This window comes from Hypomesus transpacificus, unplaced genomic scaffold (assembly GCF_021917145.1).
Source record: "Hypomesus transpacificus isolate Combined female unplaced genomic scaffold, fHypTra1 scaffold_62, whole genome shotgun sequence".
Taxonomy (NCBI): Eukaryota; Metazoa; Chordata; class Actinopteri; order Osmeriformes; family Osmeridae; genus Hypomesus; species Hypomesus transpacificus.
In genome coordinates this window covers 871,972-888,336 of record NW_025814035.1, presented here as the reverse complement: position 1 = coordinate 888,336, position 16,365 = coordinate 871,972, and the positions used below count along the sequence as shown (strand labels likewise).

Sequence of the window (16,365 nt, the reverse complement as noted above, 5' to 3'; positions counted from 1 at the left end):
GCAAGATAGAAATCAAAGGAGCCTAGTTCTGAACAGCAGGGAGAAGCAGAGAGCAGGTTGAAAGAGTGCAAGAGTGAAAGATGGCTTATGCCGAGAGGAGAAATGGGAGCTCGGCAGAAGGTCACCGCTCTCTAAAACAAACAGCAACCGCTCCCCTCCTTCCACTCCTAACCCTGTGCTTTGGACCATGTTCACGTCCCTAACGTCCTTATCTCTCTGTGTGTATATATTTGTTCTCTCTATCACCGTCTTTTGTACACTCTTGCTCTCTCTCTCTCTCTCTCTTTCTGCCTTCTCTACACTCTGACACACACTACAGATTAACAGAGGCTAACGTGTGTGTGTGTGTGTTCATGTCCGCTTCAGCAGAAGTACATGCAGGAGGCTCGTAGCCTGGGGAAGAGCCTGAGGCAGCCTAAGCTGTCGGACCTCTCCCCGGCCGTCATTGCTCAGACTAACTGGAAGTTTGTGGAAGGCCTGCTCAAAGAGTGTCGGATGAAGGTGGGTCTGAGAGGACCTCACACACAGACAGACATTTTTCTTCAGAACTTGAACAAGTTTTCATTTTCAGAATATGGAACAACAAAGTCAGAGAGGTGAAGTGGGATGTCAAATGACCATCAAAGAGTGTGTGCATAAGTGTGATGTGTGTGTGTGTGCCTGTAGACCAAGCGGATGCTGGTGGAGAAGATGGGCCGGGAGGCGGTGGAGTTGGGCCACGGGGAGGCCAACATCACTGGGTTGGAAGAGAATACCCTCATTGCCAGCCTCTGTGACCTGCTGGAAAGGATCTGGAGCCATGGGCTGCAGGTCAAACAGGTCGGTACACACACGCACGTGCACTAACACACACTAATGCAGACGCATACACACACACGCAGACACATTCAGTGCCCATATAAAATTACGTTGAGGGTGTGGTTTTAGGTGAAAACGGTCAGTAAATACCCACACACACCGCTCAATATCAAATAGAGTGCATGGTTACAGATCATACAGGTTCCATAAGGTTCAGAGATGACCACATGGCTATTATCCATACACTCGTTAATCGATGCATTTTAGTAAATGATGTGACCTTTGACTCCCCTGACTTATGACCCTGCAGGGGAAGTCAGCCCTGTGGTCTCACCTGCTGCACTACCAGGCCAGAGAGGAGAAGCTAGCAGAGCAGCAGGCCCTGTCTCCAGGTAACAACATGTTCAACCTAGTGTACCACGGTACAAAACATGTTCTGGATTGTACCGGAGGCTCACATGCCTGTATTTCTTTATTTTTAATTTTTTTTACACACTCACTTTCAGCTCAATATTGCACTAACTGTACCCCACTTGTTTTAGGTTAGTATAGGTCTTGTCTTAGGTTAGTATATGCCTGTTCTAGGTTAGTATAGGTCTATAATGTTACGATAGGTCATTATGTGTATTAGAGGTCTAGTATATTATATATTGCATACTTTTCTGTATATTAGGATGTTTATTATTATTATTTTTATTTTGTAATCTATGTTCTTAGTACTTATATGTTGTGTTATGTTATGCTAGGTTGCTTGCGTTGTCTTGTCCCAAGAATGTCAGTGCCCAATTTGATATTATGTTGTTCTGTGCACCTGACAATAAAACGTATAACAACTCACGAAAGTGTCTTGTCTCTGCTTCCTCAGTATCGAACGGAGAGAGGCGCAAGTCTGAATCTTCGCTAGGATTGCCGTCAATCCGCGTGTCGCTTCTACAGGATATGAGGTATGGACCCCCCGTAAAGGTTAGATAATGAGGTCTGTGTCGACTTAGCAAAGTGTACCCCATTTCCCCCCCCTAACTTCCTCTCCCCTTTCTTCTCCTCCCATCCACTCCCTCTCTGCTCCTCTCCCTCTGCCACCCCACTTCCCACAGACACATCCAGAGTATGGGGGAGATAAAGACAGAGGTGGGGAGGGCGCGAGCCTGGATCCGTCTGTCCCTGGAGAAGAAACTGCTCTCGCAGCACCTCAAACAACTGCTCTCCCGACAAGCCTTAGCCAAGTGAGGACACACACAGACCCACACATACACACCAACACAGACCTGCAGACCGATGCACACAGACAAACTCACACAGGCCTATGGACAGACATAACCACATGGACCTATACACAGTCACACAGAGGCCTAAATGTCTTGTCTCCATGTTTGTGTGACAACACTGGTTTGTTTGGTCATCCAGAAAGTTGTATAAGCGCTACGCCTTCCTGCGCTGTGAGGAGGAGAAGGAGCAGTTCCTGTTTCACCTGTTGTCCCTGAATGCTGTTGACTACTTCTGCTTCACTAGTGTCTTCACCACCATCAGTGAGTACCCCGTCCCCGGCTTGGCCACACGTAAAAAAACGTACATTATTTGGGTTGAAGGCAGTGCCAGAGAAATTGTGCATTTTTGTACACACACACACACACACTCGCTCAACACCATTTTTGTCCCTGCAGTGATCCCATACCGAGCCGTCATTCTCCCCATCAAGAAGCTGAGCAACGCCATGACAACCTCCAACCCCTGGGTGTGTGTGTCAGGCGAGCTGGGAGACTCGGGCATCATGCAGATCCCAAAGAACGTCCTGGAGATGACCTTTGACGTGAGTTTGACTTTTCACCTCTGACCCTAGTCACTGCTCGGTCCCACTTCCCAGTGACGTTGGGTCAATGGGATTTCCGGTCTGTGTTGTAGTTGCAGGTTGTCAGGCGCTGGCATGACCAGTGAGATTTCTGGCGGCCATTTGGGTGTTTTTGTGTGGCATGACCTTGCACACGATTTTCCTAAATGTTTCGTTTATGAACTAACACTCTCCAACAGCATTCCCCTTCTCCTTTACTCACTAACCGGACAATTGATTCACGTGTCATCAAAACACACACACACACACACTCACTTTTCAGGATTTCTTTTCCTCATCCAATTTGCATGTATAGATGAGAAGTGGGTTTTTTGTGTGCACCTTGGGTTGTGGCTACATGTGGGACACACATACACTCTTGGGTGCGGTAGACAGTGCATGTTGGAGAGCGGTCCACACACTCGTACTACTACCACCCCAAACACTCCTGTTCCTCAATTTGTCGGTCATCCATCAATGTATTAATTGACCCTGTCTCTCCATCTCACCCGCCCATTCTCAGTCTGCTTTCAGGCCTCACACACACATCTCCGCCATGTTCAAGGTTAGAAACGAGACACCTCTGTCCCCTCCCTTTCACCCACCCTTTGTCTCCATCTCTTCCCATCCCTTTCCTCTCCCCCCCAGGGGGTAGATTGACTTTCCTTTAGGGCGCACCAGTCCTCCCCCCTTTATCTCCACCCGGGTCGATGGTGTTCCTGTCAACCTGTAGGCCCAGCTTTGCTCTGTTGGTCAGAGTTTAGCCTCGGCCCTTCAATGCCACTTTACCCATTAACATTAGTATGCACCGTTACATTCCAATGTCATAGGAAAATGTTTATGTGGATTTGGCTTTATCTGTTGTAGTCCAAATGAAATGTTTCCCAGGGTGAACTTAGACTGGGCTGTTGTAGTGTAAACGTGGCATTGAAAGAAATAGGCTATATTGTAGTTTATTAGTCTCCTGTTAGTTGCACATGATGTTTTATGTAGTGTGCTGCAATTCTTAGTTTGCTGTAGAGTTTGTTGTTTTTTACCGTTTGAGCCCTCTGAACCTAGACCAAGTTATGGTCTTGATACTCATGCTGTGTGTGTGTGTGTCCGCCTTTGCAGTGTCAGAACTTAGGAAAACTGACCACGGTCCAGTTGGGCCACGATAACTCTGGACTGCTGGCCAAGTGGCTGGTGGACTGCGTCATGGTCCGCAACGAGATTACTGGACACACTTACAAGTGAGTACCATCTCTTTTCTTCCCCTCACCCCTCCACTAAGCGCCCTGCTCATTCTTCCGACTTCGGTTTTAGTTTTCCGTCTAGATTTCCCCTCTTCCCTCACTAAATTTTTTGGTCGACCTCTGCCCTTCTTTTCTTTCTTCTCCTTTTCCTCATCCCACCCTCCTCTCCTCCTCAGGTTCCCTTGTGGACGGTGGCTAGGGAAAGGCGTGGATGACGGCAGCCTGGAGCGCGTGCTGATTGGGGAGCTGCTGGCGCCCAGCGCAGAGGAGGATTATGGGAGGGGCTGTCGCACGCCGCCGGCGCAGCGCTCGCCCTCCCAGACCAGACGCATCAGCATCATCTCGCTGACGGCAAGAGGATACAGTGAGTTCTAAAAGATGCCGCCGCCGCTGTCCCATCATCAATCTTCAGCTTCACTCACCCAAAACTGTTTCCGTTTTTTTCTTTTTTGCTTTGTTTGCTTTGTTTGCTTTGTTTCAGAGCCTACCTCAGCTCAAATCCAAGAAGCTATAGGAGAAGCGGTCAACAACATCATCAAACACTTCCACAAGCCGGAGAAAGAGGTGTGTTTGTGTGTTTGTTACATGGGTAGTTGTGTGTGTACATATGAGACTATTTTTATACTCTGCTCTTTCTTCTTCTTTGCCCGTAATGAAGGGCTTGTTTAATAGTGTGGTGCCAGCTACAGTACTTCCTTCCTGGGAGACTAATTGTGTGTTGTATTCCTGGAAGGATATCAAGATAGAGCACACATTGTTATTCGTACATTAGGTTTACTTTGAACAAACTCTCTCTGGCACTTAACAAACCCATCCCAGTATTACTCCCCTTCCATCTCTTTAATGTAACCTATTTTCTTTCCGTCTCTGTATCTCTCTCACACACACATCCCCCCCCCTCTCTCTCTCTTTCTCTCTCTGTCCCTCTCTCATTATGGTTTGTCTGTTTTATGGCTACAGAGTGCTCCAGTGTGATGGCATTTCTATTGACAGTGCAGAGAAAAATGAGGGCTTTAAATGTCCGATACAAAAGGGTGGTTCCGTACAACTGGTTCAGTCAGAGAGAGAGAGGAGTAGGGTGCCCTAGAGAAGACCATTAACCGTGCGTCTTTTACAGTTGACCCAGACATGCAACAGACCATCCGTCTATGACGACTCTCAGTTTGGCTTGGTTAAAGTCCCTGTGACTTTAACGGTTGCCTGTGACTTAGTTCTACAATAGAGCATGTGGGCTGTCCTTTACATTCTTGTACGGTCCCACTGAATATGTGCTGATAAATTCATGTCAATTTTTCTCCCTTTCCCTCTCTCCCTCCATCCTGTCTCTTTCTTTCTCTCCAACTATCCCTCTCTTTCTCTCTCTCTCTCTCTCTCTCTCTCTCTTTCTCTCTCTCTCTCTCTCTCTCTCTCTCTCTCTCTCTCTCTCTCTCTTCATCCATCCTTTTTTCTCTTTCTGTCTCCATCTGTCCATCTTTCTCTCTTTTTCTCCATCAATCCATCTCTTTTTCTCTCTCCATCCATCCTTTTTTCTCTTTGTATTTCTTTATTCGTCCATCTATCTTTCTCTCCCTCCCTCCAGAGAGGTAGTCTGACTATCCTGCTGTGTGGGGAGTGTGGTCTGGTCGGGGCCCTGGAGCAGTTCTTCCACCATGGCTTCAAGTCGGCCCGTCTCTTCCAGAAGACCGTTTTTGTCTGGGACTTTGTGGGTGAGTGTGTTTGTGTGTATGGAAAGTGGAGCGTGGGCGTCTCCTACTGGTAGAACCTAGAAATGTCACCTGACAGCTATCTGAAAATCTATCTGAGCTGGCTCTCTCTAGTGGTGTGTTGTTGGAAATTGAATAGTATCCCCACAAGTACTTAATTGAATTACAGTCCCATTGAGCCTGCAGGTCTCTTTCTTCAGCTGTTATATCAAAATCAGCTGTTATATCAAAATCAGTTTAATCTCCTACCTTTTTTAAAGCATTTCAATGAATGTGATCAATTGATGGATTCAATATTACTTGATAAGAGGACATTTGCCTTTATGTAGAGTAGACAACTCTCAATAAAAAACATACTCCTGCATTCTGTCACCTAACATCTCTCTCTCCTTCCTCCCCCCTTAAACCACCACACCTCTCCTTCTCTCCTCCCATTCGCCTCTCTCATCCCTCTCTCTCTACCTCCATCCCGACTGCCATCCACAGAGAAGGCTGTGGCGTTTATGGAGTCGGCCGATCAGATGGGTGACCTGCAGGAGACGGCGGAGCCAATGGGAATGACCTGCCATTCCCTCTGTCGCTATGTCAACGCCATCAACTCCACCACCCGGAACATCGGCAAGGACGGCAAGTTCCAGCTGCTGGTCTGTCTGGGAGCCAGGTGAGGACAGGACACACGTAACCGATGGTGACCAACTGACCATCACATTTAATGTATTCAGAGACATAATATGTCACAGAAAATGTATGTCAAACTTTGGATTAGTGTCAGATTAGTTTAAAACATTAGTGTTTGTATCCCCCCAGCCCTTCTATCCCTCTGTGAAGCGCATTGTGTTGCCTCCTGATATGAAATACACAATGTATAAATAAAGTTTGATTGATTGATTAATTGAATCAGAAACAGAATCTGATTTATTGACAGGTAGGTTTACACATATGAGGAATTTGCTTTGGTAGGTTGGTGCATGTCAGTAAACATAGTAAGTAGAAATACAAAGATAGATAAAAACGTATGTCACTGACATAAACTGACTCACAGGTACAATTGTGGATCAAAAAATTTTACAGATCAATTGCTGATAGTTGTTGTCTTGTTCAACGCTTTACCTCCTTTTCTTGCTTTTCATCAACCTCCATCCCCTCTCTTTCGCTCCTTCCCACCGTCCATCCCTGCAGGGACCGGCTACTGCCTCAGTGGCTCCCCCTGCTGGTGGAATGTCCCCTGATCCAGCGGATGTATGAGGACTCCGCTTTGCTGAGGGAGCGGACTACCGTCAACGCCCTGATCAGCGTCCTGGAGACCCTTCACGACTTCCCCATCACCCTGGAGGCCTCCCTGGTCAAGGGCATCGACCTTTAACCTCTGACACGACCGCTCACACACACAAGACTACGACTACACCTTAACTGCACCAGGATTCGCTTTGGGACTTATGGTGTAACCCCGAAAGCAGCAAGAGGAAAAGTGACGAGGAGAACGGGGACATGTCGGCTACCAAAGCAACAGAGTTAGCCTCTCAGCTGACATTTGCGTCAGTGATGAGTCAATGCAGTATAATTTGTCTGTGTTTTTAGCCTCAACTAGCAGCTCTATTGCTTGCTCGGTTGGTTGGTCCACAAAATTGTACCCCCACTTTGGCGCATGCACGTAACGTGGTCGCATCTATTGCGAATTTGCGCTTGTTCTGACATTTAGTACTACACCTTTTGAGTAACAGTGGGTGTAGCTCTCTCGCTACATTAGTGGTTGGTGTGGATTGATACCCTTTCAGGCCTGTGTTCTGTAGTTCTCTGTCTGTCAGAGACTGTATTCCACACTTAGCAAGAGGTTAGCTTCAGCATGGATGTCGGTGGATCATAGTGGACCATGAAGAACCCAAACACAAAATAGACCGTTTGTCCCTGCTGCCTCCCTGCAGCCTCCAAACTGGAAAATATTACTTCGAAATCTCATCTGAAGATGTTGATCACTTAAAACTGGACTTGTATGTTTCTGTACCAAACTGAGCCACTCAACATAGCTGTGTGATTTAGTTATTTGCTTGTTTCCCACCTTGTTGGACAGGATTGTTTGCACTGCATTGTCATTGGCAGGCATCTTGATGGACACAACCACTGCTTGGGTTAGAGGCAGGATCTTGTCTCAAGCTGCATGGACATTTTTAGATGACAGGCACCGGCCTGAGTTGTTTTTGAATTTGAGCCTGTCACACGTGTGTGTGTGTGTGTACGTTGGTGTGTATGCTTCCCCCTCAATTTTTATTTTTGTATTAGACAGTGACCTCTACAAGGAGTTTAAACCAACTTAACTTTCAAACCCATCTTTCTCCTCATCTTTTACACTCACAGTGCCGGTACATCCTTATGCTAGTTGATCCCAATAGAACTCTTTAGCACAGTCAGTGTCTCAGTGTTGACAAGCATTACTCAATGGTCTGTCCAGATATCCCATAGTTCTTCATACGTGTTAAATGTCAAAGGCACTGGAATACAAAATATGTCAAAAGAAGACCCCTCAGTTCCCTGGACCCCAAATAGCCCCTACTGGATGTTTTAAGTGACTGAAATCTACTAATTTGTCGACAGGTGTTGAAGGTTTGGTCTATTTCCAGACAACTGTCTTCATCTTTGTATGAAATTGATTTGTTCCCACCGATGCTGTTAATGTGGATATTTATTTGTATTTATCCTCCATGAGCATGCCCATGAGCATTTCTGTAACAACAGGTGTAAACTGCATTGCATTTTGTGCATGTTTATAAGGATGATCAAATTTAGCCAGAATTTGTTGAAATCCCCACTCCGTGTGCACATAAAAACAAAAAAAGTCCCTTTACTAGGAAGATTTGAATCCAAAAAGAAAAGCCAAAAAACAAAGAATTCTAGGTTTTAACCCACAGTATTTCAGTATTTGTTCAGTGTTAACTCTTCAAAGGATGGGACAGCCTGCAAGGCTCTTGCAGGTTCCATTCGGAAGGGTTTGATTTAATGTAATTATTTGTCTGAGAACTGTGGCATTGTTGAAAGATGGTGGTCATCACCAGTTGTTGTGAAGACACTGGTGTAAATAAATATACATATAAAAACTAACATTCTATTTAGAGACCAATGTGACCACTGATTTCCCTTTTCATCCCAGCTGAATGCAGTTTGACCATGATTTTGCTCCTCTTACTACTTTTGTGTTTTCTTAAGACTTTTATGCTAGGAACTTCTTCTGATTGACTGACTGGAATAATTGAGTGCACTGTAGGAAACTATGGATGAAAATAGAAGGGAGGTAGACATTAACAGGAATGAAGGGCGTCTTTTCGTCTCCCAAATTGATACAACATGCATGAAATGTGGGATTGTTTTTAAAGTTAGGCTCTTTCATTGCTTTATACTTATCTCATAATGAAGACAAACATCCAGGATGTACACCGTCGCTCGTGGCCTGAAAACAGAGAAACAGGGTTTGCAGTGTATCAGTTTCAGAGTTTGTCCATCTTTGGCTCTGTCGTAAATGGACAGTGTCTGGTCCATTCCATCCATTCTTCTCCATTGTTGTTATGTAACACCCTTCAGTGTAACAGGTTCAACCTCTTGAGTGAAGTTGTTTTTCCCTTAACAGGCAATACTAGTGAACTATTACGCCTACCTTTTCCATGGCTGCCTGTGTGAATGATGTTAGCCTACTCTATGGAAGGAAAACCAAATGGATTTCTCTGTCTGTGTAGGAACAATGAGATTTGTTCTGTTCTAGTATTTATTAAGCATTTCATTAAAAAGTATGTTTGAAAAAAAGGAAAACGTCCCAGTGACTTGCTCTGTGTCACCAATATGCACATAAAGCCATCTCATTTCATAAAGTGACCAATTTCTCCCTTGGTACTGTGGCTCGGCTGGTTACATAACATCTGCGTGCCCCCCTGTGTGTGAAGTCTAAGGACCACGCCCCTAGATCCCTACCGCACCATGGCAACTGGTACCACCCCCCACACGTAGCACACGTAATTTTCAGGCCATGTATGGACAATAGAGTGTAGACGCAAGCATAGACGTCAGTCCATGTGAATCGCTTTGATTGAAGAAAATCTGAAAAAGCTGGTTTAGCTTTCTGCGCACGCGCATACCTCTATACTACTGGCACATTGGAAGTAGACCACGACTGGTAACATCTCAATAGTGTGTCGACGGTGTTGTTAAATGAGATTTACTGCCTACGACGAATTCAGCCTTTCAAGTCAATCACCACATTTGTGAATAACAAAAGGTAAGAATAAAACAGCAACACGCGCAATTTAAACTGTCTCGATTTCTATCTCTACACTGATGATTGGAACTAAGACTATTTAAGTATTTTTTATAACTTTAAAAGCCTACGAAAACCGTTTGTAACACCTTGCACATCCTTCATTGCATCTGTAACTTTCTAATTAGTTAATGTCCATAGCGTCATATAAAGGCCTATACCTGTTCATTGGAATGTCTTTTGTAACAACACTGTTTAAAAGTGGGCTTGTTAACCTCGGTGTTGGGTGTCTGTCTGCAGTGACTTCATTTCTTGAGACGGGAGTCTTTTTTAAAGCAATTTTTTTGCTAAGTGGAAACTTGTATTTTTTTAAACCGTGTTGTTCGGAGTGTTTCCTGAAATTAACTAGATGGTGAGCCTTCGTCGGCAGTGCGTAAAGTCTGGTATATTGGCTCAACAAAGTTAAAAGCTACCTGGAAGGAGCCGAGTTCCCATGACCAAAATCTCAAATTATGTGTAAAAGACAAATGTAATATTGCAGAGTAGGAATTTGACGTGTGGGTGTGATCTGCGTCAAAGCATTGAGGGACAACTGCATTGATGTCAACTGCAGTTTATATAGCAGTGAAATGTTTGACCGACTAGTTCCCTTATGTTGGACTTTTTTTTCATCTGGCAGGCAGCTCTAGATATGATTGGGTTTTGCCGTTTGATTCGATTTTGGTTTCCGAAATCGAATCGGCTGAAAGCCTCGGGCAAAATTGCTAATTGTAGCTGAATAATTTTGGGGAAAACACATTGTAACGTTAAACGAGTTGAGTAGGCCAATTCAAAATGCATTTGTGCGGTTTAACATGGGATCTGACAAAATTGCGGCGAATTCTTGTTGACGATAGGCTAGATGCCGGAGGCTTCCTGCTGTAGACTAGCCCCCAGCACTCCAGGAATGTTAATCTTGAAGATTTGTAGTTTTTGTCGTTAACCACCGAAAACCATCGAAAAACGAGTGTTTGTAGCCTATCGTTATTGTAAGAGGATGCAAAATCCAACAAATTTAGCCCATGCTTTCCTGCCTGCCTGATGTCGCCACATTTTGTTACATCAGTCTTAAAGATTATACAATATTTTGATGAGTCTACATCACCCCATTTATTATGAAAATTATAGAATCGGTTAATTCTTTATTTTAATCAACAATCATATTACTGTGAAAAATAAACAAGTCGTCGATAATGCCGCATCTCTTCCATAAAGAAACCATGTGGCATCGGGACCATGGTTACGTAACATCATCGGTAACATCTCCAGGCCGTGCTGTTCCCATCCGCTGTGACGTATACCCCAGTTCCCCCTTTCTCTCATGTCTGGGTCAAGCCAGGCAAAAGGGGCTCGTCTCAAAAGCCCGTGACGTTGTTGTGCACACAACATACATGCTTTTGCTCACAGTATAATTCCATCAACGCCCAATGGAAAAACACAGAATTAACAGATTCACTTTAAAATGGCAGCAATCAGCTCTGAAAAACTTTTAATTTGCACCATAGGGACACCATAAGAGAGACGCTGTATAGTTCAAGGCTCCCATTTATATATTCATTTCATTGGTCAAAGCTTTCCACAGAGCTGTCTACACTTATCCCCTTTACACCATAGTTTATTTTCACAGTGAATCAGATTGAAATTGTCAGTCACCAGAAAGCAGACTTTGATTTCATCATTGTGTGTTCCTCTCTCGCGTCTAGATGTTTGGCTTCCACAAGCCGAAGATGTACAGGAGTACAGACGGCTGCTGCATATGTCGGGCTAAGTCCTCCAGCTCTCGCTTCACCGACAGCCAGCGCTACGAGGGGGACTTCCAGAGCTGCTTTGGGTGAGTGGTCCACTGCTATCGACATAGGTGTCAGCCCCCCTCTGCAACCTAGAGGGGTGGGGGGAGGCTTTGGATCTGCAGCGAGCTTGCACGGACTTCCTCTGTCGAGAGGACTGCATTCATCCCCCGATCCATCCAAGTCCACCGTTCATCCTGCTTGGTTTTGTCTGTTGGTGGAGGTTGAATTATCTTGCGATAATTAAATTGAATAAATCGATCTGCAGGATTGCCTGTTGGCATTGTTGGCAGTGAGCTGTGCCTATTGTAAATATTACATGGTCCACCCCGGGGCTTGTCTCAAACTAGGACATGCTTCCTGCGAATTTTTAGCGGCTCAAGAATTCAGGCAGCTTTCACATTGCATGTCTCATCACCATCACCACGCTGCCTAGCTTGCTCTGTTGTCCATCGCCATGGTTACCAACAACGTGAGTCAGCATTAGGAGAGGGGAGGCTGAAAATAGTTCATAGTCACCCCCAGAGGAGAGATATTAATAAACGCTCAGGGTTTTCAATGTGTCAATCTCACATACGCGAATGCTAGACTCTTCCACTCCTGCTCTCGCTTCTGCACTTTTTATTTTTTGCTTCAAAGTCCCTCTATTCTCTCTCTCCCTCCTTTTTCTGCTGTCTGTCGTAGGCTGGGAGAGGTGCGGTGTGGGGAGATCTGCAATGCCTGCGTCCTCCTGGTGAAGAGATGGAAGAAGCTTCCGGCAGGTTCCAAGAAGAACTGGAAGCATGTAAGGACCTGCTACAGAACAGGCACTAAACACACCATCAAACATCCATGTTGTAAGGAATTCAACAGGAAAGTAAAAGGGTTCATGATAGGGGTGGGCGGTATACCGGTATGAAAGCGAATACCGGTATTGCGTTGTGCCATGATATGGATTTTGCCATATCATGGATATCACAATATATAAATACATGTATTAGTGAAGTGTTTCTGTTTGGTATAAAATATAAGTCAAGTGATGCTGCCTAGTGGGCTAGTTCAAATTTGTATTTTTTTACAAAAAAAACATGCAGCATGGATGCTGCACACATTATGCCAGCCAATGAAAGTCAACAAACAAGCTAGCGCAACTCCAGAGGAAGCAAACATTGATATGAGTAAACAGCTTTTGTTGGCAAGTGTAAGCAAGCGTTAATGATGTCTGAAAATAACGCCAGTGGGGCTGATTTGCCGGACAAAGAAGAATTGTTTTTAAAAAATCGTTGTTTTGAAATTATTTGGTTTCAAGTTATCCGACATCAACCAACAAACAGTAGCCTACTCTGTAAGTTGTGTTGTAGAATTGTGCTAGCCAAAGGTGGAAACACTAGCAATCTCTTTCACCATCTGAAAGCCATGCATGTGTGCAAAAATGAATCTACCAGAATGCGTTTGCTTTGTTTCAGGTCGTCGACGCCAAGGGCAGCCCTAGCGTCAAGACCAATGTGAAATTCAGGCAAATGAAGAAGGTGAGGCCAAGCCAGATCAGCCGAGTGCAGAGCGAGCTGAAGAGACACAGTAAGGAGCAACTGTCAGGGCAGACACTCTGCCTTCAGCTAAGCACCCTGAAGCAGCACAGTCTTAAGTTGTTACCTGCAGATCGGCACAATTCTGTCATTTGTCTTAACAGTTAGACTTTTTTTATCTACCTACCTAAGTAGGCTTCTCATTGGTGGTTGTCGCGGTTTACCCCACCCCACAGACTCGGATGCTCACAGCACCACCTCCAGTGCCTCACCGGCCCAGTCTCCCACCTACAGCAACCAATCGGACGAGGGCTCGGACAGCGAACTCTCGTCTGACTCCGCCCGCTCTCCTGTCTTCTCCTTCCTGGACCTGACCTACTGGAAAAGGTGAAAGCCTAGTCTAACTGTGCCTGAGTAACTTCTACAGAGTCTAATCTCTACCTTTTCCATCTTGGATATTGCATCTTCCCATGCTCAACTCAAAAACCCTATTTTAGTGGTTATTAGTATTTTTACTCCCTTGGTGTATTTAGTTGTTTGGACACAAGTGTTTAGTTGACCATGTTCATCCCCTTGTTGCAGACAGAAGGTGTGCTGCGGCATTATCTACACGGGCCGCCATGGGGAGGTCCTGATAGACCCCCACCTCTACAAGCCCTGCTGTCAGAAAAAACAAGAGCGCGAGGAAGAGGAGAATGAGGAGGAGGAGGATGACGACGGGCAGGGTAGCGGAGATAAAGCAGTGATTCCACAGCTGCCTGACAGCCCCCCATCCCCCCCGGTGGAAAAAGAGTGGGAGGGGGAACTGGGGGCAGGGGAGTGGTGATGACAACATTGTCACTGGCGAAGAGACAAAAAATTCACGTGAAAGTCTACGTTTCTCTGATACCTGCATGAGCTCCAAATATGGTTGTCTTCATGGCCTTGTTTTTTCTATTCAAGAGCTGCTGGAACTGTGTATTATTCAAATATTTATTTTTTGTTCTCTACCAGAAATAAGCTATTCGTTCCATCTCTGTTTAACTGAATGTACCTGACCCTCTAAATAGCCACTATCCAATGCTGGATGCCACTAAAGCTGCATGCACAAAGTAAGACCTCTAGAACTGTACCTTTTACATCTAGGATTGAGCCATAGCCTAGAGAACAGCCTTCCACTGCCTGACTTGTCCTTTCCCAGATCCATACACACACACTTGCTACGTCTTTTATTTTTCTTCATTGTTTTTTAATCCTGAATGTTACCGGATGAGTGAAACCAAAAATACCCTGAGCTTTTGTTTAGAAACATATGACATAGCCTCAAGGAGGAGGAGGGGGGGAAAGCATAATGCAAATTTTAAAACTGCTTATTCTAGTTTTGTTGACTGTCATGGCAGCTTTAATGTGCCCAGTGTTGCATATGCCCTGTGTTTGTGTCTGTGGAGGGAACACACTGTTTCCTGTACACGTTTTGTGAGAATATAAATAGTTTTAATGGGAAAACTAGGGAATCTTATCGTATTAACTTGTTAAATGTGTATTCACAAAGCACATTCACAGCACACAAGGGGGGTTGTGTTCTCTTAAAGTCTGGTCTCGGAGCATCTCCCGTTCTCACACGAACCTTCATAAGCTAAAATCAAAAACGGTCTTTAGACCTGCTCTTTCAGGAGCTTCCTATCTCTGTCCATGGATCATCTTGATTTGTTATCACGGCCCCGCTACACCAAACAGCAGTCAGAACTTGTGGTTCTGACCCACCAGTTCTGTGTGGGTCTGTTGCTATTCTGTTTGCATGAAAACTGCATGTTGTCTCTTGGTATAACACAGTTTTTACTTAGATTCATCCATTTAAGTAAGATACTGTAAAGTTTGAATATGTATGTTTGTATATAGGTGATTAAAGGAAAAGAAAAAACACTAATGATTAATTCACAAAATATGTTCCTCTGATTGTACTGTGTCCCACAGCTGTCATTGCCAACAATTGATATAGGAGGAGCTGGAGCTGGCTCTGCTTATCTATGCTGATTTCCTCTTCCAAACAGGAAATGTGTTTACTCTATCTAACCGTGTCTGTACAGGGGGCCATATAACATCTATTGCCTACATTTGCCATGTTAGATTATTCACTGTAGTAAGTCATTTATTTATAAAAAGGTTACTAATAGCCATGCTAAATCATTCTGTACTTTTTGTATTTGTTATTCTATTACGAAAGAAACTATTTGCATTTCCTACCGCTAGGGCGTGCAAAGTTGCATGAACACATTGACAAATTAAACCTCTTAACTACATTTTCTAAACAGTACATTTCCGTTGTGTTTATATACCACACTCTACAGTGTTTAGCACTATACGATGGCAGCTTTTGGAGAATGTAAGCTTTAGTTGAGCTTTTTTTACTCTCTCCAGCATGTCTGAAATAGTGTATGGGTACGAACTGAGACTCCCTTTAAATGTATATCATATACTCAGGAGTCTTGTTGATTCATGTAATTATTTACTGTTATTTATTTTGTCAGTGTACTTTGTCCTTTTTTACATCTCTTGGTTTTCTCTACAAAACCTGTGTTGAAATGTATTCAGGAGAAACGTATTTAGTTAACGGCCCTCAACCAGCTAAAGACGCAAACTGCTGCCAGAAACTGTACAGTTGTAATGATTGTAGCCTATTAAAGTTTGGAGTTAGATGCATATGTTTTTCAGAAGTGTTATGCAACCAAACTTGAGGCCTCTTATTTTCTCCGGAGATGATGGGTAGAGACTGCAGAGTGCGGGCGTAGACTGTGCTTGTTTCTCCTTAGTCGTGCTATTAGCATGTACGATAGGAAAGTACTGAACTGTGTGTCTAGAAAGGGGGAGATTTTAGAGGGACAATTTGTATTTTTCTACACATTGTAATTTCTACTTGATCAATAAATGTCAGATGTGAAGTTTGCTTACAGTGTGTCATTGTAGTTTTCTTTTGTTTATTTGAAAAGCTTGATGGTTTTCATTGTAATTTTTCAACAATTAAGAGTCTCAAAAGAGCCAGTAGGTCTACACATCAACAATTGTAGAATAACCTTTCCAGCAACACAAACCATCCACTTTATATATCGTCTTTCTCTTAGTTAGCTAACCAGTATTTTATCAGTAAAATAGTCTTGGATTTTCTGTATTGCACTGACATGAATAATAGGCTATTGTTTATCACTGTTTTCGGATTGCTAAATCCATATCGTTTCGGCTCGCGAGAGTTAGTTTAGTGC

The 16,365-nt window shown here is 44.2% G+C and overlaps 2 protein-coding genes across 5 annotated transcripts in view; both read left to right on the top strand.

Moving 5' to 3' along the window:
* The window catches only part of dennd5b (DENN/MADD domain containing 5B), a 57,059-nt gene extending 49,421 nt beyond the window's left edge, over positions 1 to 7,638 (top strand). For 2 of the 4 annotated variants that reach the window (XM_047017686.1, XM_047017684.1), the window contains 13 exons: positions 370 to 501; positions 667 to 819; positions 1,109 to 1,190; positions 1,664 to 1,742; positions 1,893 to 2,021; positions 2,203 to 2,324; positions 2,460 to 2,605; positions 3,737 to 3,855; positions 4,035 to 4,222; positions 4,340 to 4,422; positions 5,438 to 5,564; positions 6,048 to 6,222; positions 6,741 to 7,638. In XM_047017686.1, coding sequence (XP_046873642.1) covers positions 370 to 501; positions 667 to 819; positions 1,109 to 1,190; positions 1,664 to 1,742; positions 1,893 to 2,021; positions 2,203 to 2,324; positions 2,460 to 2,605; positions 3,737 to 3,855; positions 4,035 to 4,222; positions 4,340 to 4,422; positions 5,438 to 5,564; positions 6,048 to 6,222; positions 6,741 to 6,924 — 1,719 coding nt within the window. In that variant the 3' untranslated portion in view covers positions 6,925 to 7,638. Of the gene's footprint in view, positions 1 to 366; positions 502 to 666; positions 820 to 1,108; positions 1,191 to 1,663; positions 1,743 to 1,892; positions 2,022 to 2,202; positions 2,325 to 2,459; positions 2,606 to 3,736; positions 3,856 to 4,034; positions 4,223 to 4,339; positions 4,423 to 5,437; positions 5,565 to 6,047; positions 6,223 to 6,740 lie in introns of all 4 variants that reach the window. The other 2 variants (XM_047017685.1, XM_047017683.1) reach the window with 1 other exon arrangement.
* Positions 7,639 to 9,664: 2,026 nt separating this feature from the next.
* sinhcaf (SIN3-HDAC complex associated factor) lies at positions 9,665 to 15,031 on the top strand. Its single transcript, XM_047017715.1, is given in 7 exon segments — positions 9,665 to 9,819; positions 11,541 to 11,668; positions 12,309 to 12,408; positions 13,070 to 13,181; positions 13,366 to 13,516; positions 13,712 to 13,793; positions 13,795 to 15,031. Coding segments are annotated over 6 exon segments (654 nt in total). The 5' UTR covers positions 9,665 to 9,819; the 3' UTR covers positions 13,876 to 15,031.
* Positions 15,032 to 16,365: the final 1,334 nt, after the last annotated feature.